At 38.6% G+C, this 25,000-nt stretch overlaps 3 protein-coding genes across 6 annotated transcripts in view; 2 read left to right on the forward strand and 1 right to left on the reverse strand.

Annotated features, from left to right (window-relative positions):
• The window catches only part of sez6b (seizure related 6 homolog b), a 157,330-nt gene extending 143,458 nt beyond the window's left edge, over positions 1–13,872 (forward strand). Inside the window, exons 10-18 of one of the 4 annotated variants that reach the window (XM_060887733.1) lie at positions 2,670–2,866; positions 4,583–4,777; positions 7,370–7,561; positions 9,471–9,665; positions 9,787–9,825; positions 10,611–10,719; positions 10,818–10,917; positions 12,043–12,168; positions 12,770–13,872. In XM_060887733.1, the coding sequence (XP_060743716.1) occupies positions 2,670–2,866; positions 4,583–4,777; positions 7,370–7,561; positions 9,471–9,665; positions 9,787–9,825; positions 10,611–10,719; positions 10,818–10,917; positions 12,043–12,123 (1,108 nt within the window). In that variant the 3' untranslated portion in view covers positions 12,124–12,168; positions 12,770–13,872. The remainder of the gene's footprint in view (positions 1–2,669; positions 2,867–4,582; positions 4,778–7,369; positions 7,562–9,470; positions 9,666–9,786; positions 9,826–10,610; positions 10,720–10,817; positions 10,918–12,042; positions 12,169–12,769) is intronic. The other 3 variants (XM_060887732.1, XM_060887734.1, XM_060887735.1) reach the window with 3 other exon arrangements.
• Positions 13,873–17,254: 3,382 nt separating this feature from the next.
• Positions 17,255–20,032, forward strand: dhrs13b.1 (dehydrogenase/reductase (SDR family) member 13b.1). The gene is made up of 5 exons (XM_060887736.1): positions 17,255–17,554; positions 18,205–18,323; positions 18,521–18,644; positions 19,097–19,423; positions 19,560–20,032. Exons 1-5 carry the CDS (start codon positions 17,431–17,433, stop codon positions 19,817–19,819), a joined length of 954 nt encoding a protein of 317 aa, XP_060743719.1. The 5' UTR covers positions 17,255–17,430; the 3' UTR covers positions 19,820–20,032.
• A 2,156-nt stretch (positions 20,033–22,188) lies between these two features.
• Positions 22,189–25,000, reverse strand: part of gemin4 (gem (nuclear organelle) associated protein 4) — a 4,813-nt gene continuing 2,001 nt past the window's right edge. Inside the window, exon 2 of the mRNA XM_060888403.1 lies at positions 22,189–25,000. This exon is cut by the window's right edge and continues 821 nt beyond it. Within this exon, the coding sequence (XP_060744386.1) occupies positions 22,637–25,000 (2,364 nt within the window). The 3' untranslated portion in view covers positions 22,189–22,636.

A 25,000-nucleotide genomic window follows, 5' to 3' on the forward strand; every position in this document is an offset into this window, starting at 1 on the left:
CACTCTCAACCACCCCTCTCTCTCTTAGTCTCTCTCTCTGGCTTAGATATCATGTGTTAAGGCTGTGTGGATGCCTGGACTGCCAGCTTTTCTGCTTTTGGCTAATATTTACCTTCCTAATTGAAAAGAACGAAACCAATTTCACTCCTTTATTTATCTATTTAAGACTTTCTGATAATGTTGACAGTTCAAATTAAAGTTCAGCTTCTTCTGTTTGTCTAACATTTAGTAGTGCCGATGCTGTCCAGCAAATTCACTATTTAATCATTTAATGCCTTTTTTTTCTCATCTCATCCAATCTTGCTAGTGTAGAATTAAATCTAGATTAAACACATGGACAAGAGGTTATCTGTAATGCTGTGTGCTTTCATTATTGAATGTAGACTTCCTCTTAAAGAGCGCTGTTAGTGCTACCCTTTAATCCATAAACTTTAAACACCATTAAATACCTATCAATGTATTCTCACATCCTGTACATTATATACACATGGCCTGTATATGGTCTAAAGGATAATGTACAAGAATTATGAAACCAAATGTTTTTGCTTTATATGTCAAATAAGGTATTTAAATCTTCTCTGTATCATAAGTTTCTTTATTTTTAACGAAGCAACCATCTTTATAGCTTTGCCTGCATAAAACCCAGGATGTGGTGCAAAAGAATGGTCCATCTTATTGTCTGTGACAGATGACTTATCTCTGAGCCTTGCTTTTACCCAAAGCTGAATCAGGTTCCTGCCTCTGGCTAACAAATTAAATAGCACCAGTCTTTGCCAGTATTATTCAGAATATAACACGTTTATATTGTCGTTTTGTTTGAGAGGTGGAAACAGTAAGCTGAATTGGCATTTTCAAGCTGTGTAGGCTGAAAATATCAGGCCATGTTGTCTTGCTTTAGGGTTTCTTAAAAAAAAATAAATAAAAATGCAGGTTTAATGTATTCTGAAGGCATGAGGTGGCAGCTGTTATGTGGGCCAAGTCAAGCTGAGCCTGTTTTTTGATTAAACAAAATGAAATTACTCCCAGCAAATAGAAAACATGATCGATTTTCTCGGCAGATACAGCACGCTGCTACGCAAACCCTTGTTTCACTTTATTTCAACAAATCCAATATAAGCAGAGACTTTTTTTTTTTTTTCGGTTTCTAGTCATGAGAGCAGGTGAGGGGCTGTACGGCAAAATGAGACACAGTGTTACAGCAGAAAAAAAGCAATATAGTGCAGAATGCAGCAATGCAAACACATCAAAAAATTGTGTGTGTGTGTGTGTGCATGTGTGTGTGAGAAAGAGAGCGCGTAAGTGCATGTGCAGACGTGTGTCTGCATTCGACTTTTGCACACGTCGAACATCCTGTCTCCATCCTGCAACGCTGCTTTTTTTGTTTGCCTCCACGGTAGACCAAAGATGATTAATTATTTCTCTCTCCTGTGTAATGAGTTCCATCACTGGCCACTTGTGATTAATTAGGAACAAGCCTGAGTGCATGTGTCACTTCACTGTTGGACTGAGTAAGATTTTCTGGCCTTCCAGAGTCAGCGATGTGATATCTAACAACATACACAATGCAAAGCAAAGCTAAAAAGATGAGGAACATAAATGTTTTTATATACTTCTCTAAAGGGATAGTAGATGTTAGGATTTAATTTATCAAGGCTTTCTATATCTGTTTTTTTATATCTATCGAAAACAAAAGAGAACTTTTTTATCACTTTTGTTAATGCTTCAGCATTTTCGATTTCATTTCCAATTGTTCAGAAGGTCATATGTTCCCCGGACTATTCATTCTGCTTCACTCAATTTTGCCTTTTCCACTTTTCCTTTTTTCTTTTTGCTTCTAAGAAGAATTGACAGGGAGCCGCTGTTGGATATTAGATAAGGCGTTTGAATTTGTAGCGTTGAATACAGTACCTTCAGTTGCTACAGCATGAATAATTGCTGAGGTAATTGAACTCAGCCTGTCTCCATAGCTGCTGAAGTCTTACTAAAGCAACACGGGGAAGTGACAGGTGAAATCACTCTTTTGTCATGCTGCTTCTCCCCATGAGATTGCTACAACTAAGTTACAGTACGGTCTAACAGTGGCTGGTGCCCTGGAAGAAATTGATGTTCCAGCTATTTCTAAAGATTAGGGAGGACAGAGCTGGTACATAAGGGTATAACTAAGAGCTCTCTCTCCTACCGTCAATTCATTAGCTCTCTGTCCTGTTCCCTGTTTCAGTGCCAAATAAACAGAGGTAGCAAGTAGCACAGGTGCTGAAAAAGGTGTATATATATTTATATATAAACAGAAATGTGTATTCACTTTCTCATCCTCCTCCTCCTTCTCCTCCTCCTCCTCTGCTTACTACTCCTATAATCAATACTACTATTATTTACACATATCTTTTATGTGAAACAGTTTATTCCTTCCAGTCCTAAATAAACAACTAAATAAAATTTTTAAGATCCCTTTATTTTTTGCAGATTCTGCAAGACATACATAAAATTATGAGCACAACTGTATATAGTTTACCTTTATTTAGTACATGATAAAAGCAGTGAACATCGGTATAATGTATAAGGCAGCTTTTGTGTCTCAGAGGTGGTGATGAAAACAAACAGCTCCTGAATGCTGCAAAAAGCTAGGGTGAACCCGAGCCTCATTAAATATGTATTTTTTCTGCATGCAGCCTCCACATGGGAACGAATGACCTGCTGACGTTCTATGATGGAGACGATCTGACTGCTAAGGCATTGGGGCAGTACAGTGGCTCACGGCCACGTTTCAAGCTCTACACATCTACAGCTGACGTCACCATCCAGTTTCAGTCTGACCCTGCCACCAATGTTTACGGCTACAACAACGGCTTTGTGGTGCACTTTTTCGGTAAGAGTGCACGGAAATGTGTTGGCTGTGTCGACTAATATGTTTGTTCTACCGACAAACAATCAACTCCAGAGCGACAAACACACTTTAGGGGAAATACGTTAATATTCACAATGAATACCGTGCAATTAATGACTTTTTTTAAGCATTATATCAATTTGTTTTACAGCACTGTAAATATTTAGAGGTAAATTTTCAGTAGTGCATCTTTTCAAGTAAAATGCTGTTTTCAAAAGTATTGACACCCTACAGTTAACATTCGGTGAAGCCTTCACTGCTGTGAGCCTCTTTGTGTAATGTACAGTATAACTCTGCTGTAATGGAGCTTTGACCTGACTTTTATGCACCGCGTTTTAAGGCCTGCCTTTTTCTACACACACCACATTCGTTTTAGCGTGCGTCAAATCTAGAAATGAGTTGGCCATTGCAACACATTGATTTTATGTCTTGAATCCATTTCTATTGATTCAGATGTGTGTATTGGGGTCATTATCTTGTTCCCATGAAATTGATTTTTGTTCCTGGAAAGGTACGTAGTTTTTCTAGTTTAAGTGTGAACATTAATCACAATGTTTTTTATACACTCATTTGGACAGTTCTCCTCAGTTAAGAAGTGGCAAGTTTTATGGACTTGACTGTGTTACCTGTTGAATTTTTTTTGTCATTTAAATATTTGTTAATTGCATTTGCATTTATTTATTTAGTGTTGTATCTGTTACAACACTAATTTGGAGTAGAAAAGAACACTGCATCCATTTCATCTTCATTCATTTTCTACCGCTTATCCGAACTACCTCGGGTCACGGGGAGCCTCTCAGGCGTCATCGGGCATCAAGGCAGGATACACCCTGGACGGAGTGCCAACCCATCGCAGGGCACACACACTCATTCACACACTAGGGACAATTTTCCAGAGATGCCAATCAACCTACCATGCATGTCTTTGGACCGGGGGAGGAAACCGGAGTACCCGGAGGAAACCCCCGAGGCACGGGAGAACATGCAAACTCCACACACACAAGGTGGAGGCGGGAATTGAACCCCGACCCTGGAGGTGTGAGGCGAACGTGCTAACCACTAAGCCACCGTGCCCCATTTCATCTTGAGCTTTTTAAATTACAATTGAATGTGATAATAAAAGAGAAACAAAAGAATCATTCATAAAACATTTCATTCCTCCACTCAGGCTTGTTAGCTTGTTAGGCTTAGTATTTCAGAAGACTGGGTAAGACCCATGTGGACTTGTGAAAAAGGCAGGAAGAAAGAGAGACAGCTGACTTTTAAGTCTAGCACTTTTCCTCCCGGGATGAGAATGGGCTACTATTCCATCAGCTTTTTCTGGTGCCAAAATATAAAATGAGATCTGATAAGATATAATGAATTCCATGCAAAGAGGGAGTGAGTGGGTAGCAGAATACAGAAGGAGGAGGACTAGAATGAAGAGTTTTGCAGTCTCATCACACCCCATGTGTTAACGTTTGCCAGCTCTTGCAGGTGTATGGGATTTGGCCATTTGGCCTGGCAGCGATGCAAACAATTACGACACGTTTGTACTCATTAGCCACATGGCCCTCACCAGATTCACCATGATCAAAGTGGGCACTAGCAAATCACCTGGCAGCCGTCTCTCGGTCCCCTTACAAACTGCTACTGCTAGTCTACAGCCTGATGAGCGAGTGCTGTATAATCACACTTTCTCTCTATCTCTTTTTGCAGAGGTTCCTCGTAATGACACGTGTCCAGAGCTTCCTGAGATAACTAATGGCTGGAAGACGACATCTCACCCTGAACTGGTGCATGGTACAGTAGTAACCTATCAGTGTTACCCAGGCTTCGAGGTGGTTGGTACTGAAATGCTCATGTGCCAGTGGGACTTAACGTGGAGTGGGGACCTGCCTACCTGTGAGAGAGGTGAGTCATACATCTGATGTACAACAATGTATCTGAATACAAATGCATCATTATTACTGAACAGATAATGTGATCTAAACCGAGAAAAATAGGTTTTTACCTTTGGGCATGGACAAGTAGTTAGATGAGGCTCATTGTGGGACAACTTTCGCTCATTCATTGATTCGTCCATTGATTTATTCATCCTTAGTAATTGCCTGGTCAAGGTGGTTGTGGTGGTGTAAATGTGGTGGCAGACTATTAGTTTGTTCATATTTTGGGAAATTGAATGTTTAAATATTGTGAGCAAGTACAAACAAAAAAAAAATCATATTTACACAATGGGAAGTAAAAAAAACATTTGCATGCACATCTTTTAAGTTTTAAGCCACACCACTGATAAACATAGGACAGAAAGCTTTTCTTAAATCATTTTAGCAAGACCACTAATCTGGACTGATGCTCTGGACAGCAACATGTCACTTTTAGATTCTATTTGCAGCATTGAACTTTACAGGAGAGAGAGGAAGAGATTGATGGATAATGACTTGGATTTCCACTGCCTGGTTTTAATTTATGTTATTTCTTGTCCAAACACATCAGACATCTTCCAGCATTGCCTGCGGCTTTGGTAATCCTCATGGGTCCCCTTTAGGCTCTGTTTTGTTATCAAAGAATGATGAATTCAGGACAACTGCACATCTCGCCTTTTGTTGTAGCAGATGTCATTGGTCACTGACATCAAGATTAAACCTCTGCCCGTTCCATGTTGCATCATTTGTGGACTTGCTCAGGGAGTCAACATGCAGACAGAAATAACAGCTCAGGCTTTTGTCCTAGTCGCTCCACATCACCTGCTGTTTTCTGTCCTGCTCTGGAAGCACAAAAGAAGCAGCAGCAGGAGTGGGAGAGATACAGAGCTCTCAGCATCCTGTCACCTGATGCTGTCCTGCCAGGAAAAGAAATTGGTTTGTGTGCTGCAGCTGGGCTAGTGTGTGGGTTTATTATTATTTTGTGTACTAGACTAGAGGACACTGGGTCTCCTTCTGTTACTTGTGATGACTAGTAAAAGGCAGATCAAGGTGTGTCTCTGGCTAGCTGCCTGGATGGGAACAAATCCAGGTGTGCATGTTCTCGCTCTATTCAGTCATTTTGGTTTGTCCTTATAGAAGCACCTTGCGGAATAATCTGAAGAGAGTAGCCAGAATAAACAAGATGGCAGTTTTGCAGAGTTCAGAGTTGACAAAAGTAACACAGTAACTTAAAATTTAAAACCATTGACCATCTACAAAACACAAGTTTTTGTAGCTGCGTGGTGTGGGGAGGAAAATACATAAACATTCAATAAATCACAGTTAAATAATAAAAATGATTACAAATTAAATGTTTTGTGGTGCAGCAGGTATTACTCCGTCTGTTTGTGTCTAATTTTAAATGTTTATCTTAGATCTGTGTCTAATTTCTGATTTAAAAATTATCCTCATGTCCACAAGGATTCCCTCTGGAATCTGTTTTCTCTCGCCTCCCTAAAATATAGCTACACTAAATTGTCCTAAGGTGTGAATGAGTGTGTAAATGTGTGTGGATGTCATCCTGCAATGGACTTCAGCTCCAATCAGGGTGTCCCTGCCACAGTCACAGCTGGGATATGCTCTGGATCCACAACCAAACCTGTCTGGGAAAAGTGGTTAGAGAAAATGAATGAATGAATGAATGAATGAATGAATGAATGAATGAATGAATGAATGATGGTTTGAATAAATGTCCCCTCCGTAACCTTTTTTTTATCAGATGTAGTTTCAAGTTTTCCCAAATTTAAAATTAAAGTATTTCAGAATTTGTCCTGATAAAAAGATTTTGTTTATTTAACCAGTGTTATGATCCTTTAATGCCATCTATTGGTAAACCCAAGTGTTGTAGGGTGTTTGAAGTAATCCTACAGGTAACAACTGATATAAAACATCATTGAGTTTTATTGCATATAACTTTTGCACATTGAGAGACTCATGATGATCACAGGTGACAAACAGGGTCCACGGATGTTTTTTCGGCTGTACTACGGTGTCAGCCGCTTCAGAAACAGGACGACAAGCAGATTAAATTAAATGATAAAATTACGAGTCTGTACCAAACATTGTCCAAATGTCTACATTTACTCAGATTACTAATATCATTAAAAATTCCTTAAACATATTCCCAAACAACTGCATTATTCCTTACATGTTTCACACAATGGAAAGAGGAGGGAATTAAAACGAAACCTTAAAAAGGAAATTATAATCAATTTAACATAATATCAACAGAGAGTAACACACAGTATGTGATATTTTGATGTGGAATATATGGTACAACAGAGCAATGATGTGTATATATATATAGTTATATCAGCCATTACACAATTTGTCACTTTAAATTTTGTTTAATTTTTATGTGAGTTTTCTTTAGATACTTCAGATACCTTTTCCTAAGTGGACACAAAAAAGTGTGTGTGTAATTCATTTGTTTGTCTTCTCAGCATAGGCTTCAGATCCACTGTCACCCTAACTGAAGATGAACAAATGAATGAAGAATAGGAAGCAAACTATTTTGTATTTGAACTGTGTATTTCCACAGTGCTGTCATGCCCAGACCCTGGTATGGTAGAGCACAGCCACAGGGTGATGTCAGGTCCTCGACTGATTGTAGGCTCCACAGTGCAGTACATCTGCAACAAGGGCTACTCTCTATCTGGAAACAGTCTCCTTTCCTGTTACAAGCGCGATTCCACAGGACCCAAGTGGAGTGAGAAACCACCCAAATGCATCCGTGAGTATCGTTTTCATTCCTCAGAACTAAGCGTGATTCATTAACTGTAATAAGCTTGTCCAGTTGTTTCATTAGGAGATTGATATTCCAGAACTGCACTGTGGCATTTTCATTAGTGGCTGTTTGATTACGTTTCTGTTACTGCATATCCACATGAGGGATGGGGGAACAGATTGGGCCTTGTTTATTATGACACAAAGTACAGCAGCCTAAGTCAAGAGCTACTAAAATGAATTATGTGTAAAGTGGTTGAATGGACCATAATACAAGTCAGTAGTGATTATTGGTATCAGCAGCGGCTTATCCAGAGTCAGAACCTTGCTATTCGACAAACGTCCTAATGACCTACTTTGTGTACAACAGTGTTTCCCTGATTTGCAGTAATTCATTTATCTTGTAGATGAAGCACAATTGTAGGGAAGGACATCATAGAGGTATAATTGTCTGTAATGTTCAAAAATAGGAACTGCAACAAGTGACACAGAGACAGACACACACTCAGACATGGGAAGGAATTATTGTATGCTGCCAGGTACTTAATCAATGAACACCCCTTCAGTAGACAGGACTTAGTTGCCAGGGTCATGTCTTCTTGCCAAATTTAAATCTTTAAAATACCCCACAGCTGCCAAGCTCTTGTTTCATCAGCAAATCTAATATATCTAATAGATCCAGTCTACCTAAATTGAATACATTCCTATTAACAAAGTAGAACTGCAGGCAGTGTGTCTATGCTGTATTGAATTATTCCTATCGTTAGATATATTGCAAAGATTGAGAAAGGTAGATGGATTATTTCCATACATCAGAAATTTGTGAGCAGTATGATTTTTTTGCTAGTCAAGTCAAAGCCTAGTCAAGTCACTAGAGGGTAGTGTGAAGCCTATGCTAGTCAGGCATGATAGCTTCAAACTGTATTAAATGGTGAGGCTGTGTAGTTATTAATGCCCTGCTGACTTTATGGTCATAAAACACAGCTGTCAGTTGGGCATCTTCTTAATCTCCACGTAGCTTATTTCTTTACCGATAAAACTGATAACTGAATTATAGTGCAAAAAGTGGTTTTCTGATATGAGGCAGATCAAGAGGCAAAAGATTGCTTTAAAGACATCAAACTAATTCGATGGTGTCCTTCGAAACCTTCTGATGCTGTCGCAGCCACTACGTCAAAAAACACATTTATAGAAAAAACAATTGTAGTTTTTGTGATTTATGTAAATATGCTTTTATTGTAAGCTCATATAGTAATGCATACAGTCTCTGATGTCAAGAACTGGGGTAAAGCTATAGGCGTCTTCAAACTGCTGCTTTCCTTCATAATGTGTGTCTGATTTTCTGTGAACATCACAGAAGCTTACTACATGTAAAACAGTCTCGGATGTGCATGTGATATTGCCGTGAGGATGCTGGGAATATCCAATGCTGAACACTTCCTTAATTATCCAAAACAATTAGAGAATAGAGATGTGCATCCATTTTAAAATGTAGTCTGAACTTTATACAATCAAAGAAAACATTACCTTTTATTGTAGGTCTTTATAATCCTCATACCTCATATCACAACCCAGATTTACATCTCCATGACATCGCATATAGCTTCTTTGCTAGTTGGCAAGACATCTGTAAAATATGTCTTGGTTGCTCCTTTCATACTTACACACATTCTTGAGTGTATTGCATGATATAAATGTATGTGTTGCGAGACAGCGCCCCCTTTCGGTAATCTTGATTTGTTCGTTGTCTACACACACACACATCCTGTGATGAGCAACTCAAAAGTCCTTTAACTTTCCTTTTATGATGAATCGTCATCATTTGCCATTGTTTACCAAATTAATGATAATCACATACTGAGGTGCATGTTTATCAAATGAGCTGCATGTGTGTGTATCTATTCTCTGTGCTTCAGCTGATACATATGAAGCCTGTAGGAACCCTGGAATCCCAGCATTTGGTGTCCAGGTATCAGAGAAGCAGTTCTACCAAGCAGGAGAGATATTGCACTTCTCCTGCCTAAGTGGCTACAAGCTCATTGGGGAGGCGAATATTCGGTGTGTCCAAAGTCGCCCATCAAAGTGGAGTCACCCGCTTCCAGTGTGCAAAGGTAGCCTCTATCTTCAACTCCTAATAAAACAAATGCCATTGTTCATACACTGATGGAAAGATATATTTCTCTATATAAATTATTCTATATTCTTCTATATAAATTCCTCCTTTGCTTTCAGCAGCAGTACTGGAGTATGTAAATGAGCGCAGGCTCGATGGTAAGAACTGTAACTTTTTACTGCCTTGGGCTAGGTTTACACTGTTCTGGAAAATTTGCCACAGTGCTTTCAAACACATTATTTTTAATCAATTTCACTAAGACTGAGCTCACAATGAGTTCAGTGGCAGGAAGGTCAACTGGTTTCAACTTCTGCATGGCACTCAGCCAGTAGGAGAGAAAGAAAATGTAGATTTTTGGTCGATTACCCCAAAGAATTCAACTTCCTCCAGACCAGTGTCCACTTTTGTGTTCGACTGGCACTGGCATTCTACATGAGCAGATGTTCCTAGACAGTTATACTTAAGACTATCCTATAGGCTTACTAAATCCAAAATGGACTGACAATATGACATTCAGAAACATTTGGAATTTTAATTTAAAATCTGATGAATCTGTGGTGCATAAAATGATATGGAAAACTATATATATACTGTTTCAGGTTTCACCAAATACCAAGCATGCATGTTTCTCCATTACTAATGGAGCATCACATCCTATAGCTGCATGTATCAGCATAAGAGCTCTCTGAGGGATGCGACTTATGTAATACAGCCATCATTGTGAACCTTATACTGTATGTTGTCCCATTCATATTTTAAACAGAGGTGTCTTCTCAAATAATCTCTGGTGGCATACCATCACACACACAAACAGCACGACATCAGCTTTAGATAAACAATAATGTGATAAAGGTCTGGTCAGATAACCCTTGAAAATGTCGTATACTGCTACATACATATTGCAATTTATTACTTCACTAACATACTCAATATTTCTGTCTAGTTGCCAGAACAGACTTCAGCATGGAAGGAGCCAACGTGGTTTTTACCATCGTCATCCCTGTAGCTATAATTATGTTAATTGTCATGTCCATATACTTCTATATTTCAAGGTAAGCTTGGGTAAAAAGCTATTCCTGAAACAGCTCTATTATTTTACTTTTCTGTAGATGAATGTTACATGTAGTCTTTGCTGTTGCTCTCTTTTAAGGGTGCAAGGAAAGACGTTTCGATTGCCCATGTCCGCATCGCCACAGTATGACCAGATCAGAGGCGAGACAGCCTTTGAAAACCCCATCTATGAGACAGCAGTAAGTACGCATATCACCTCAGTGGTCACTTTCATTTGTCAATACCCCACATTCTCGATCTAACCCTAATGTGTAGCTTCTGTGCTTGTTTAGTTTCAATGACAGAGTTGCAATCGGCTGTTCATGACTATGATTGTACATCTGGAGTGAAATTATAAACTTAAAATTATGATTTGTAAACACCAGCTGTTTTACCTTATTGCAGGCTCATGTACCAAATCTAATTAGCTTTAATGTTGGGATATGAAAAGAAATTCCACACCTTTAGAAATGTGTTAAGCTTCATGTTTAAAACAATATGACATTTATTTAAAATACATTCCACTGACGTGTATGTTTTAGAAAGGGCATTATTCTGAAAGTAATTTGTTCACCCTGTAATCATCTTCCTATTGTCCTTGTTCCCCTCTCATCCTCCTGGCAGTTTCTATTTCTAAAGCTTTAATACATTCTCGTTCTTGTCTCTCCTCTCTCGCTTTTCTTTGCGTCCCAGAAGAACAGTGAGGTGAGCACATCTGACAGCACGTATTCAGCCCCATTAACTATTTGTTATGGGCTTCTTGTGTCACAGAGTGGCTTCAATTCACACCTTCTGTTTGTAATGTTTGTTTTCTGACACATCATCACTGTGATTAGGGCAACATGATGCACTTTGATGTACTGCTGTGAAATCTGTAGCCCAGGGGTCCAGTCAGTTTGTGTGTGTTTGCGTGTTCACATTAAGTGGGTCAGGGAGAACCAGAGACAGACTCATTAGCACCTCCATCAGGTGTGAATGGAAACACTGCCTTTGGAGATGAGCTCCCTCATGTGTGTACTGTTTTTATATCTGAGCTGTCCTCTACTCGGTTAGGACTTGAAGGTGTTTTTGCATAGAAAATATCAAATCTAAAGTAGAAACGCCGTGATGGTTGCAGCTGTGCGCTCACCTAGCATGAACTTATCGCGTACACGGTCGGGAAGTTGTTTCATAGCTTTTATGTTTTTGTTATTTCTGACCAGACGTTGATACGCTGACATTTTCCCAACAGCATAGTTTCTCTTTCACTGAATTATTTGAAATATTTCATCAGCTTTTCATGACCTCTGCATTGCCTTTCTTTTGATGGTTTCATGTTTGAACAGAGAGTGATCATTGCGCCCAGACACCAGCGCTTCTTCCCTATAGGATACTGTTGTAATGAGAAAGCCTGTAAGGAGAGTTGATCGGTGGAATAGCACTGTTTGGAGCAAAGCAGGTCGGAACCATAGGTGTGATGGGTGTTTTTATTTCCATCTCACTCTTACGTTTGCATTTACATCTGCTTTGACTTTGTTTTGTTCTTTCTTTTTCAACTCCATACTATAATTCCACTTGCAGTGGTGTTGTCTATTCCCACTGTTCTCAAACATTTTGCAGTCAGGGAGCCCTTTGAAACTGTAGAATAACAGAATAACAACGTCCAGTACAGATTTTTGAAACATAATTCAACTAAACAAATATTAGGCTTATTAATTTATGTCAGGAATACTACATTATATATAATATAATATAGTATAATATAGTAATCATTTATAAGTAAAAAATAACTGACCAGTCCATCTCAGTGTAATATATTGTGTGTATATATATATATATATATATATATATATATATATATATATATATATATATATATATATATATATATATATATATATAAAATATAGTAATAGTGGGCTGTTATTTTCACCACTATATTCAAAAAACATCTGTTTATGGTTCCAAGACCCCAGAAAATCCCTGGACTCCCGATTTGAGAACCTGAATATGTCACAATATATTGTATTTGTCCTGATCTGCATTTAAATGTGTATTTTGTATGTTCTACAGGACACAAGAGAGTATGAAGTCTCCATTTAGACATACTGCATATGTCCACACTGAGGACCTTAAGCCTTTCTTTGCCTTGTGGAGGTTCCCCAGCACCTTTCGCCTGCTTTCTGACCTCCTCTTATCCTCATCTCGCCCTTCTCGCACCCCACCTTTCCTCTTCTGGTCAGGTGTAAATATCCTGTTTGTCAGAGAATTTCCACAAGTACTGCAAAGAGCGTGGAGAATATGATCTTATTTTTGTAGAGATTCAATATCAGTGGTCTAGCAGCAGTGCTTTTACAGATTTATCCAGTTGTGGAGCAAAAAGCTGGAGATAAAACTACCAAAATGAAAGACTAGCTGCATCCCAAAGTCTAGGCTGCAGATTAGTCAGGTTACTTTTAACAATTTAGTCATATGAAATGAGAAGAAAAGGCACAGACAGGCCACATGGGCACAGCATTGAAGATACAAAAGAAATTTACATTTAAATATGCAGAACTAATTCTGTTTTACTTCAGCTGACCATTCCATCCTATTCTGTTAATATTAAAACATGATATATGGATACAAGAAACATATTTTAATGTTTTCTGAAATAAAAACACAGATAAAATTAGATATTAAATTAGACATTACATACTTGTGCCTTTCTGGCATTTTCTTTAAACTTCAGGCTGCCACAAAGACTGTTGCGCTATTGCATTAATGAAGGATACACCAGACCATATCCTGTACAGATTGCAGTCTAGACTTTGACCTGCACCTCCTGTCATCATTCATTTGATGTCTATCTTTAATGAATTTTTATTTATTTGTTATTAGAATTCATTTTAGTGTAGTAGTCGTCTTCATAAGCACAGAGAGGCTGTGATAAAAAAAAAAATGTAGAACTGGAATTTTGTTTTTTCATTTATGAATGTGACAATAGATCAGTCAGACTGATTATGGAACACAAATGTTATTTTGGGGGATAAAAATAAACAATCACATTGATTATTATATGTCTGTCACACATACACACACACATACACAAACAAACACACACACACACACACACACACATATACACACACACACCCTCTCTCTCTCTCTTTTGTCAAATAAATTTGTGCATGTTTTATATATTGGTGTCCTCTTTTGTTTCTGATGCTTTTAATCGTAAAATTTAAAATTTTGTTGCCTTTTTTCTTTTTATTCCTTATCTGTAGTAATAAGCAAAATTACACCAAATTTAATCACCCATAAAAAAAAAGATGTACAATATCACATAAATGCATGGACTGAAAAGGACCTGTCCTTAAAATAACAATCATCATTTTATGGTATCTGATTTAGTTGACAGTATCATAATTTATCAGATTTTAACTTTGCTTTTCCACAATGATTTGCTCTATTCTTATAAAAGAAAAACATTAATTCAGTCATTGTTCCCAGCATAGTACATATACTATGATAAATGCTGAATATATTTAAGTACAGATGGCACAATACCACTTTACTTCTTATGATATTGAAACTTTGACTATAAAAGGTGATTTAAATTTTTTTAATGAAGCATTTCAATTAAAATCTAAAATAACTACACTAGGGGGGCACGGTGGCTTAGTGGTTAGCACGTTCGCCTCACACCTCCAGGGTCGGGGTTCGATTCCCGCCTCCGCCTTGTGTGTGTGGAGTTTGCATGTTCTCCCCGTGCCTTGGGGGTTTCCTCCGGGTACTCCGGTTTCCTCCCCCGGTCCAAAGACATGCATGATAGGTTGATTGGCATCTCTGGAAAATTGTCCCTAGTGTGTGATTGTGTGAGTGAATGGGTGTGTGTGTGCCCTGCGATGGGTTGGCACTCCGTCCAGGGTGTATCCTGCCTTGATGCCCGATGACGCCTGAGATAGGCACAGGCTCCCCGTGACCCGAGGTAGTTCGGATAAGCGGTAGAAGATGAATGGATGAATAACTACACTAAAGATGCTCAAGCTTATTATTGTCCTTACAGAAATACATAACCATCAACACAACCTTACAAACAGCAGCCTTTTCTTTTCTTATAAACCTGTTTGAACATATCACAGAGTAGCAAAGGTCCCCATCATGTAAAACTCACCTCCCATAATCTCTCATGTGGCCATTCACATATCCTGCATACAAACACTTCAGGAGGAAAATGCACTTTTAATAAGTTTATCTTGAGGCAAGTTCTCGTGAAGTTTTGAAACAAATGAACAGTCCTGCAATCATTACAAGGACCTTAATTATGTGACAAAAATCCCTTTACCTCTTCCCATTAGTACCTTCAGCATTAGAATAAGTGCAGCTTGTGTGCAGCTTCACAAAACCTGACCTGCCAGTTCAGAAAAGGGGAAACGTGGAAAGCAACATTACAGCATTTGGGAAACTATGAATATATTATGGCCTGGTCAATACCTTCTCTTCTTCTCATTCTCAAAGCTTTGAAAGAAGCATAGCTTTTGCAATGTTGGCTATAGATATGAAGATCTATGCATTTGGTTTATTTATAAAACATAAGTTGTTGACCGGAAAGTCTGGGTTCAAGCCCCGACAACGCCAACTTGCCACTGTTGGGCCCTTGAGCAAGGCTCCTAACTCTCTGCTCTTAAACCTGGAAAAATTACTGTACAATAATGTATATGTGAAAAATATAATTCTTCCTGTTATATTGGTATTGTTTTTATTTTAAGACTGGTTTAATGTGTTGGAGCAACTCTTTCAGCTTATACATGTCATATACAGTATAACAACTATATTAGCTATTTCTTTGCTGTATAAACCCAACTGAAGGTTAAAAATATCCACAGGTTATAATAAACAAATAACTTTTTGTGGATAACTCCTATGTTTTTATTGGGTCAGTAAAGGGAAAACAAGTCAATAAAGCAAGGACTATGACACTACTGGCTGATTATACCAGCCAGCTCAATGACATCTAAGCTGCTATACTTCCTCACGTTATATACATATATTTCGTGCCACAACATAGTCATCGCAGATTAAAGAATTATGACCATGACATGATGCAAACAATAAAGAAAATAAACTCAAAAGAAAGTTGCTTATGCTGAAACTTGGTTGCTACTGTATCTGGATACAAATGTATAAAAGAGAAGGCATTTTATTACAGACACTGAAAACATAAAGGTACGGCCAATCTAAATTTCTAGAAAGCATTTTTCCATCATACCATCCATATAGTTTCTTTTATATATGAGATTTTTAACAGACTACACTTTTAAAAAGTGAAAAGCACATCAGTTGCCATTTGTGTTTAACATGATAGCTATGCTCTTTCCAACATTTCTGTGCCCGGTTCAATACATTTTAGAAAAGAAATGCTTCATCTGCTGCAAAGACTAACAACTACTGTAAGTTTTTTTATGGCATGACAAAATAATAATTTCACAGTTTTGAACTGCGATGTTACAAACGATTACAAACTTTAATAGGAACGCCTGCTCATTTATGCAGTTATTCAAACAGTCACTTATGTGGCAGCAGCATTATGTATGAAATCGAACAGATGCAGGTCAAGTGCTTTAGTTAATGTTCAAATCAAACATCAGAATGGGGAAAAGTGTGATGTCTGTAAATATAACTATTGCGTGGTTGCTAGCACCAAATGGGTTTACACAGAACGGTACAAAAACATCCTGAGAGTTTAAGAATCTGCAGGCTGAAACGCTGTGCTGATGAGAACGAATACTGAGTCTATACGAATACTAACTAGTCTGAGCTTCCAGGAAGTCTATAGTAACTCAAATCTGCACTCTTTATAACGGTGGTGAACAGAAAGGCATCTCAGAACACACATCATATCTCAAAAACAATTTCAAACTGACCTCCGTGTGCCATAATCACAGAGCCACTGATGTTTGATGTGAACATGACCAGAAGCTCTTGAGGTGTGAAGTTACAAACATCATTGCACTGCTGCCACATGACTGGCTGAATAGAGCATTGAGGTGTAATGTTACAAATATCATTGCACTGCTGCCACATGATTGGCTGATCAGATCATTGAGGTGTAATGTTACAAACATCAAACATCATTGCACTGCTGCCACATGATTGGCTGAATAGATAATTGAGGTATGACGTTTCAAACATCATTGCACTGCTGCCACATGATTGGCTGATTAGATCATTGAGGTGTAATGTTACAAACATCATTGCACTGCTGCCACATGATTGGCTGAATAGAGCATTGAGGTGTAATGTTACAAATATCATTGCACTGCTGCCACATGATTGGCTGAATAGATAATTGAGGTGTGACGTTTCAAACATCATTGCACTGCTGCCACATGATTGGCTGATTAGATCATTGAGGTGTGACGTTTCAAACATCATTGCACTGCTGCCACATGATTGGCTGATCAGATTAGCTACTGAATAAACGTACAGGTGTACAAGTGTATCTTTTTGATATTAACGAGTTCATTTATTAATTTATTGCGAATAGTTAACACGCAACTGTACCTCCTGTATGGGGTATTAAATAAAATAAAAATTCATTAAATAAAAATAAATAACACTAATTAAAAGTTGTCGGTCTGGGAAACTAATCAGTTAAAGAATTGTTGCTGACTTTAGAAGCTCAAATCGTTGGTCTAGTTTTGTTGTGTTTTTAAAGCTGACCCGAACCGGAAGAGTGTAAATCAGTAGCCATGTCTGCCCTTATTCTGTTCGCCGGAGTTCTCGCAGGAGTTTTTATTATACTTCGGAAATTTGTGTCAGGAAAGAGATGCAAGAGCAAGAAACGGCTTCAGGGCAAAACAGTGATCATTACCGGTAAGTGTTTGTGTTTGTGTTGTGCTGTCTGTGCTGCCTTAAATCTCACTATCCTGATGTCCGTTTATACCCATGTTGATGTTTTACTATGAACCGGAAATAAGACGTGGGCACAGAAAGAACAAAACTGCATGATAAAATGATCTGTATGGTGAAATTATTATCGCCATTTATTTGTTTAAGATGTTGTAGAGCAGGAAGAACCTGAAACTCGGGAACTCCAGCTTTAAACATGAGCAAATACAGAGTAGAACAAGGAAGAGAGATGTATGTAAAATAAATAGAGTTTACTGTATTACTCCTGCACTAATAGTAATAGAAATACTGTATATACAAAGTATGGTATTAATATCTGCATGGATTTCACTTTATATTTATATATATATATATATATATATATATATATATATATGTGTGTGTGTGTGTGTATTTGCACATCTTTCTTTGCTCTGTATATTTTTTTATTCTTTTTATGGCTTTTCCTATTTTTACTTTTTCTGTCTTATTCTTATGACTTATTCTGTTAAATCAGCTGTTTTGGATTGTAATATAACCTGTAATTTTACCATCTGAGAACAAAATCTTGTCCTGTTCACATAACATGTTCTTCATAAATGTGTTTATATCACCATTACCTGGATTGTTGGCAGGCAGTAACACAGGGATTGGAAGAGAAGCAGCTGTAGATTTGGCCCGGAGAGGAGCTCGTGTTATTCTGGCCTGCCGCAGTATTGTACGTGCTGAAGGAGCCCTGGCTATCGTCAAAAGAGTGAGAAAATTTATATTTCCTCCTTCATCCATGCCTACGTGCACAGTGGGGCAATGTTAATGAAGACAAATAAAATCATGTTGCAATTAGGAAAATGTTTGTCAGTGTTTTAACTCCTGAACATATACTCTGGAAGTTTCTTTTGCTTAACCATAGTACTCCATTGGATGATTTTACATGACCAATATTATTTTCAGGAGAGCCGAAGCAATAATGTGGTGTTCATGCAGCTGGATCTGGCCAGTCAGAAGTCCATTCGCTCCTTTGCTGAAACTTTCCTCAAAACAGAAAAAAGACTGGATATTCTTATCAACAATGCAGGTTTGGTTGAGTTCTGTACCACACCATTGAGCAGTGCTGTTTATGAAAGGTCACATAAGTTAAAGGGTTGAAATAACTCTTAGGTGAAGTCATAAAAGTCATGAGGGCCTTAGTGGGTGGATTAGGTGCCATGGTAGTAAAAAGTTTGCCCCTGTCAGTCTGATCTTAGGCACCGCCAGTAGATCAGTATTACTGGACCTGAAATACTGACAAAGGGTATGAACGTCTGAAAGATAGGATGTGGTGAGGCATTATAGGAGCTTGTATTTGACTGAATGTGAGAAGGGGGAACTACTACGACTGTTGGAGTACATCTGTATTACGAGCTGAGCGGCCAGATTTAAAATACATTGGAGTGACATGATATGAATAGCAACTGGGATTTGATTATATGCCTTGATTATTTCCTCCACAGCCCATTTTCTTAATGCTCAAATGTGTTTTCTTTGTAGGGGTTTATATGCAGGGCACTACAGAGGATGATCTTGGTTTGATGTTTGGAGTCAATCATATCGGTCACTTCCTCCTGACCAATCTCTTATTGGACAAACTCAAAGAATGTGGGCCAAGCAGAGTTGTTACTGTATCCTCAATGTGTCATGAGTTTGGGAACCTTGACTTTAACCTACTTATTGCTCACAAAGAATTTGGAAAAGGCAACTCTTTGATGGATGTCTTCAGGATATACAGCAACAGTAAGCTGTGCAACGTGCTGTTCACACACGAGCTTGCAAAGAGGCTTCAAGGAACTCAGGTCACATGCTACAGCCTCCACCCAGGTCAGCATTGTTCTGTTCATTATGGGATAGCGATAAGGAATCGTTGACAGTGTTTACAAATCGCTTGCTGTTTTATTATTGCTGTTATTCTTGCAAATTTCCTCGAGTTAAAAGTGTCCTACCTTATGTTTTGTAGGGGCTATCAATTCCGAGTTGTCTCGCAACGTTCAGCCAGGGATCAAGAAGTTGTTGAAATTTGTAGGAGCCCTGTTCTTCAAAGATGTGGAGTCAGGCACCCAGACAACTCTGTACTGTGCACTCCAGGAAGGCATTGAAAGTCTGAGTGGTCAATATTTCTCCAACTGTGGATTAAAGGAAGTTCAGGCCAAGGCTAAGGATGATGCAGTGGCTAAGAAGCTCTGGGAAGTGAGCGAGAAGTTGTGTGGCCTGGCATGAAATAAGCTCTGTACCGAATATTCAAAGAGCCATATAATGGTTCAGAGACTTTCATAAATTCTGTGTGGAGAACTATATAGAACTGCTGAATCTACTGTTTTTCTATCTACTAACCCTGGCCAGATTATCATTATCCAGGGATCATCTAAATGTTTTGTATGGGGTAAAATAATTTGGCACACAAGTTTAATAAAAACCTGGATGCGATCATGGTATATGCTTAAACTGTCTTTTACTTCTAATAATATCCACACATGACAATGAACAACTAGCAGATGAAATTCCCAGCCTTATAAGGCAGCAGATTAGCTCTATGCCTACAGTCCCATCGCAGAGGTTGTATTTGTCAAGTGTGACTTTAATTATAAAGTTAGGTATATTTTGAATTAGTTTTATCTGTTTTGAATTAGTTTAATATGACTGAGCTTGAGCTATTTTGCAAAGAAGAATGAGCAAACATTTCACTCTCTAGATGTGCAAAGCTGGTAGAGACATACCCCAAAAGACTTGCAGCTGTAATTGCAGCGAAAGGTGGTTCTATAAAGTATTGACTCAGTGGGGCAGAATACAAATGCACACCCTACTTTTCAGATATTCATTTGTAAAAACAAAATTGACACCATTTATCATTTTCCTTCCACTTCACAATTATGTGCCAATTTGTGTTGGTCCATCACATAAAATCCTAATAAAACACATTTTTGTTTGTGTTTGTAACGCGTCAAAATGTGAAAAAGTTCAATGGGTATGAATACTTTTGCAAGGCGCTGTACAAGTAATTAGTGAATAGTGTTTATAGACAGAACTCAATGACTATGAAAAAACATACATGAAGGAAAAACCACTCTCTGCACTGACAAGTTAGAAACAAGTTAATTAAGCTTTGACTGAAAAGTAGTGATTTATGTGTTCTGATATCACACAAATTAAATTCTTGTGCATAATGTTTCAATGTATTCAAGATGCATAATGTTTAAAATGATCATGTTTACTAATTTTACTCTTTCAGTGTGCAAAGTTGATTGTGAATGCAGGGGGTACAACATTTCAATGCAAGTTAAAACATTTCAAATGGTCTCCATTCAAAACTATTAAATGTACATGTGGATTTCCTTGTATTTGGATCTAAATACTGTTTTTCATCTGGATTGACCACAAGGAACACACAGTGACCACGCAGAACTACCCATGTTTTTATCATCCTCTTTCCCGAGTTAGCATTTAATTAATGAGCATTTATTTTATTTAATTAAATAAGAGGCACATTCCTTGTTACCAGTACCCATTGGTGAATATTATTGAGTGAGAAAGCAAATCAGGGTAGAAGAGAGAGCTTTCATGGAAAACCTGATTCTTTTTTGTACCATTTGTTTATGAGAACAGAAATCATCATCGTTTTATTGTGTAATTTGTTCGAGTACCCATTTACAGCATTTACCAGACATCTTTATCTTGTTAAAGGGCACAGCAGTAGCAGCTTGGAGTTTCTTGGATTTGGAGCAGAAGATCGATGTCTTAACCACTGGGCCTTGAAAATTTCAGTTCATTTCAAATTCCATTGACCAGAATTTAAGAATTGTCTGGAATTGTCATTTGTACTTTTGTAAAAGTCTAGAATGGGGTCGACAACCCGCAGCTCCGGAGCCCCAAGTGGCTCTTTCATCCGTCTGCTGCGGCTCCCTGTAGATTTGGAAAATAAATATTTAATTTAAATTTATTTTATTTTAGTTAGTTAGTTTTTTTAAAAATGTAATTCTAAATTCTAAGATTATGATGCTCTTGTAACATTAAAATAAACCATGTTTAATTTTTTTGTCGCTCAAAATATGCATCATAACTGCTGACTTGCGAAATCCGACACACAGAAGCAGACCCAGTTTTGGTTTGCTGCAGCCGGCAAGTTAAAATTTTGATGACAGTCACGCATTTGGGTCTTTTGTCACGCTCTCCCGCAACACATCGTAGTTCTCACGCAGTAAAACTTTTTGACTATTTATCATATATTTAATAAGCCGCAGCGCCCAAAACGTATCAGTCCGCACCGCTGTCTCTATGGAACTGGGCAGGAATCAAGCACGTCTCAGTTCTTAGTCAAGCCTAACACTTATCAGCCAATCAAAAAAAGAGGCTACACAATAGCCAATCAGAAAATAGCACTATCTTGGTAAGATTTAACGCAACTAAAATTGGGGTTGCGGGGGGTTGGAGATGTCACGCTTGCCTGTCTTCAAAACTTGAGAGCCTTGGCCATGAATACGAAGAGGACTCAATTAGACATTGAACATTTTATTTGAAAGTAACCTTCAACCCAGCGTCTTTTTTGTTAAGGTTAGTTAAACTGTTCAAAATATTTTTGTTTGCATGAAGAAATAAAACTTTGTTTATTCGGTAGCAGTTCATTGATTTCATAAATGCAACACATTACAGTTTTTTCTATACTTTCCCTAATGGTAAAAAACAATATATGCAGTGTTATCTTCATTTTAGATGTTAAAAGGGTTTTGTGGCTCCCTGTGTTTTTTTCTGTGCGAAACGGGTCCAATGGCTCTTTGAGTGTTCTTTGAGTGTTACTGCTGTCAAACTATATCTAACATATTATCCTATTTACAATTGAAAATGTAACCAAAGTCCCAACGTTCAGGATTTAACCAAAACAATTTAAAAGATCTTTGTTTTCCTCATCTCCTAAGTCAATTAACTAGAAACAAGGAAATGCTGTGCTAATAGTATTTTATTGTGAGGGTGAGAGTGTAAAGAGGTTAAAGAGTGTAAAGAGGTTTATTTGTAAAGCAGTAGCATGAAGTTGCCATTTTATCCTCACAGCTGAGCAATCTTCTGGTGTAGGACAGCTTTCATGTCTGTGCACTGCAGATTGTCTGTAATGGTGGTCAGGAAGTGGCGCGTATTGGCTACCTGTAGGGTAGTGCTACTTTTGGGGTATGCAGAGAGTACAGCTTCATAGTGAGACAAAATTTCCAGTGCACACAGAAACAAAGGCTCTGGCTGTCCAGGAATCATCACTTGCATGTGGAGAACATGGCAGAACAACTGAGTCAGCACAAACAGAACCTCTTGACTGAGATTTTCACTACTCATTATAGGGCTTTTAGAAGAGGTGGTGGATGGGAGTGGCAATTTGTTCCTCACAGAGTCAATGATGCCCCTCATGGCAGAAGCACATAGCAGGCCTACATGTGTCCAGCCTTGTGGAGGCAACCATCCTGCACAGCTGGAACCACAAAGCAGCTGAAACATACGAAGCAGGAACACAGACACCTGCAAGTCATGAGCAAATGAACGAAGGTTGAGTAATGGGAGGAAGTCCACATATTCCAGGGAGTATGGTACATGAAGCTTATTTGACTGGAGGAGTTCATGCAAGACTTTTAGTATTCTCTGCCATTCGCCAACTGTGCACCAGGGGAGAACCTGAGACACCGCAACCAACAGGCCTTTACTGAACATGTTTAATTCCTCTGGGTCGAGCATGTTTAGAGATAGGGTGTCCAGCATTATTTCCTGAATGTGATCTGACAGACAACAACATTCAATCCAGGCCAAAAGGCCAGTGCCTTGACCATAATGAGGCAATTCTAATCCAGACCACTCCTGCTCAGAAAGCACAGATACAGCCATAAGGGAGCTTGGCACTTCATATTTGAAATGCTCTCCCCACACTTGTTTTAGGTGAAAGCGGACAGTCCAGTCAAGTTTTTCCACTTTGGCATAAAGCCAAGAAAGTGCTCTGGACCAAGTACTAGGAGCAAGAGCTACTTCCTTGCCAACTGCCTTGCCCATTGTGGTCAAAATGGAGATCAACAGCTCTTTGGATTCAAGAGTTATAACAATATCGCCCTCTAATTGTTGTTCCCAGCACTTACTGCAATTATTCATGAGCTGAGCAAGACAGTACAGGAGAGCAAATGGAGAGCAGTTCATTATCCAGTGAGTGTCATCATCTGTGGATATTTGGGCCAATGCTGATTGTAAAAGTCGAAGGCACACTTCAAGTCTGCAAGGTTGAGGGCTTGAAAAGGAAAGGTAAGGCAAGACAAAAGCATGTACAATATCCTCTGGCAGGAGAAAACTTAGTTCTTCTCCACTTTGGCCAGTTGTTTTGGACTCTATTAATGCTGACAGGAAACAAAGAAACTGTTCTTCCTCTTGATGTGAAGAAAGTTTGTTCCACATCGTATCTTGCAGACATCTGCATAACAGGTTGTATTCTTTGTTTCTTGTCCCACTCGGGTCCCTTTTGCTCATAAATCCAGAAAGCTGTTGGAGAATCTGAGCAAGGAATGTATGAGCACCAAGGTTCACCACAGCCATGTGGCAGCACCGGTGCATCGTGGCCTCAGGGTTCTGGAAGGCCACCCGTGCCACAGCACTGACAGCTGAGCTCAAGCTGTTTTTTGCTTCACCTTGAATAATACAATTGAATGCAAGATTGAGCTCTTCATCATAGCCTACGGTTACAGCACTGGGAAGACAGCCATGCAAACCCTTCTTTGATAAGGTAAGAATTTCAGAAAGAACTGAATTCTTATCTGGCAAAGGCAGCTGGGAAAATATTTCCACAACAATATCTCTGAACTTTTTGCAGTGTTTTACATCATTGTTTTGGCATTTGTATATAAGAGAAGACACTAAGGCCATGACCAGGTCTTTTTTCTGAAATGAACCTTTGTTTCTTTCAAGGCAGCTTAACCACTCTGTATCACTAAAAGTCTGGCTCAGTTTGGAGGCAAAAAGTTTAGGGAGATCCTCAAAACCCTTCAAATTGCTGTCAATGATCATTATGGCAACACTTAGTATCTCATTTGATGAACTTTCAGGTACATTAAAAGATGTGGATGCAAGCAAATCTTCCAAAGTTCTTTTCAAACTATTTACCGTCTGTCCATTTCCCTCCAGGCTTCCAGAATGGATTTCCAAAGTTTTAAGAACTCTGCCCAGACTATCCTTGAGACGGATTGCTAAAGCACTCGGGTCATTAGTGGGCATCTTCAATAACCCTTTGTTTTTCCATGCACACATTAATTCAAGTATTGTATCCATGGCTTGGCTCAGTGTAATTCCACCTGGTTTGCTCCGAGCAGGAGTGAGTATAGCAAGAAGATCTCTGTGAGACTCACGGATGACCTGAATAAGATCGACATCTTCTAAAGGATTATTTCTCTT

This window comes from Tachysurus vachellii, chromosome 15 (genome assembly GCF_030014155.1).
Source record: "Tachysurus vachellii isolate PV-2020 chromosome 15, HZAU_Pvac_v1, whole genome shotgun sequence".
Classification (NCBI taxonomy): domain Eukaryota; kingdom Metazoa; phylum Chordata; class Actinopteri; order Siluriformes; family Bagridae; genus Tachysurus; species Tachysurus vachellii.

Bases quoted from the DNA above. Each gene is read 5' to 3' on its own strand.
- dhrs13b.1 (XM_060887736.1), top strand. From the start codon at position 17,431: ATGTCTGCCCTTATTCTGTTCGCCGGAGTTCTCGCAGGAGTTTTTATT. The intron at 18,324-18,520 runs GTGAGAAAATTT...TATTATTTTCAG, and splicing joins CCCTGGCTATCGTCAAAAGA to GAGAGCCGAAGCAATAATGT. The intron at 19,424-19,559 runs GTCAGCATTGTT...TATGTTTTGTAG, and splicing joins ATGCTACAGCCTCCACCCAG to GGGCTATCAATTCCGAGTTG.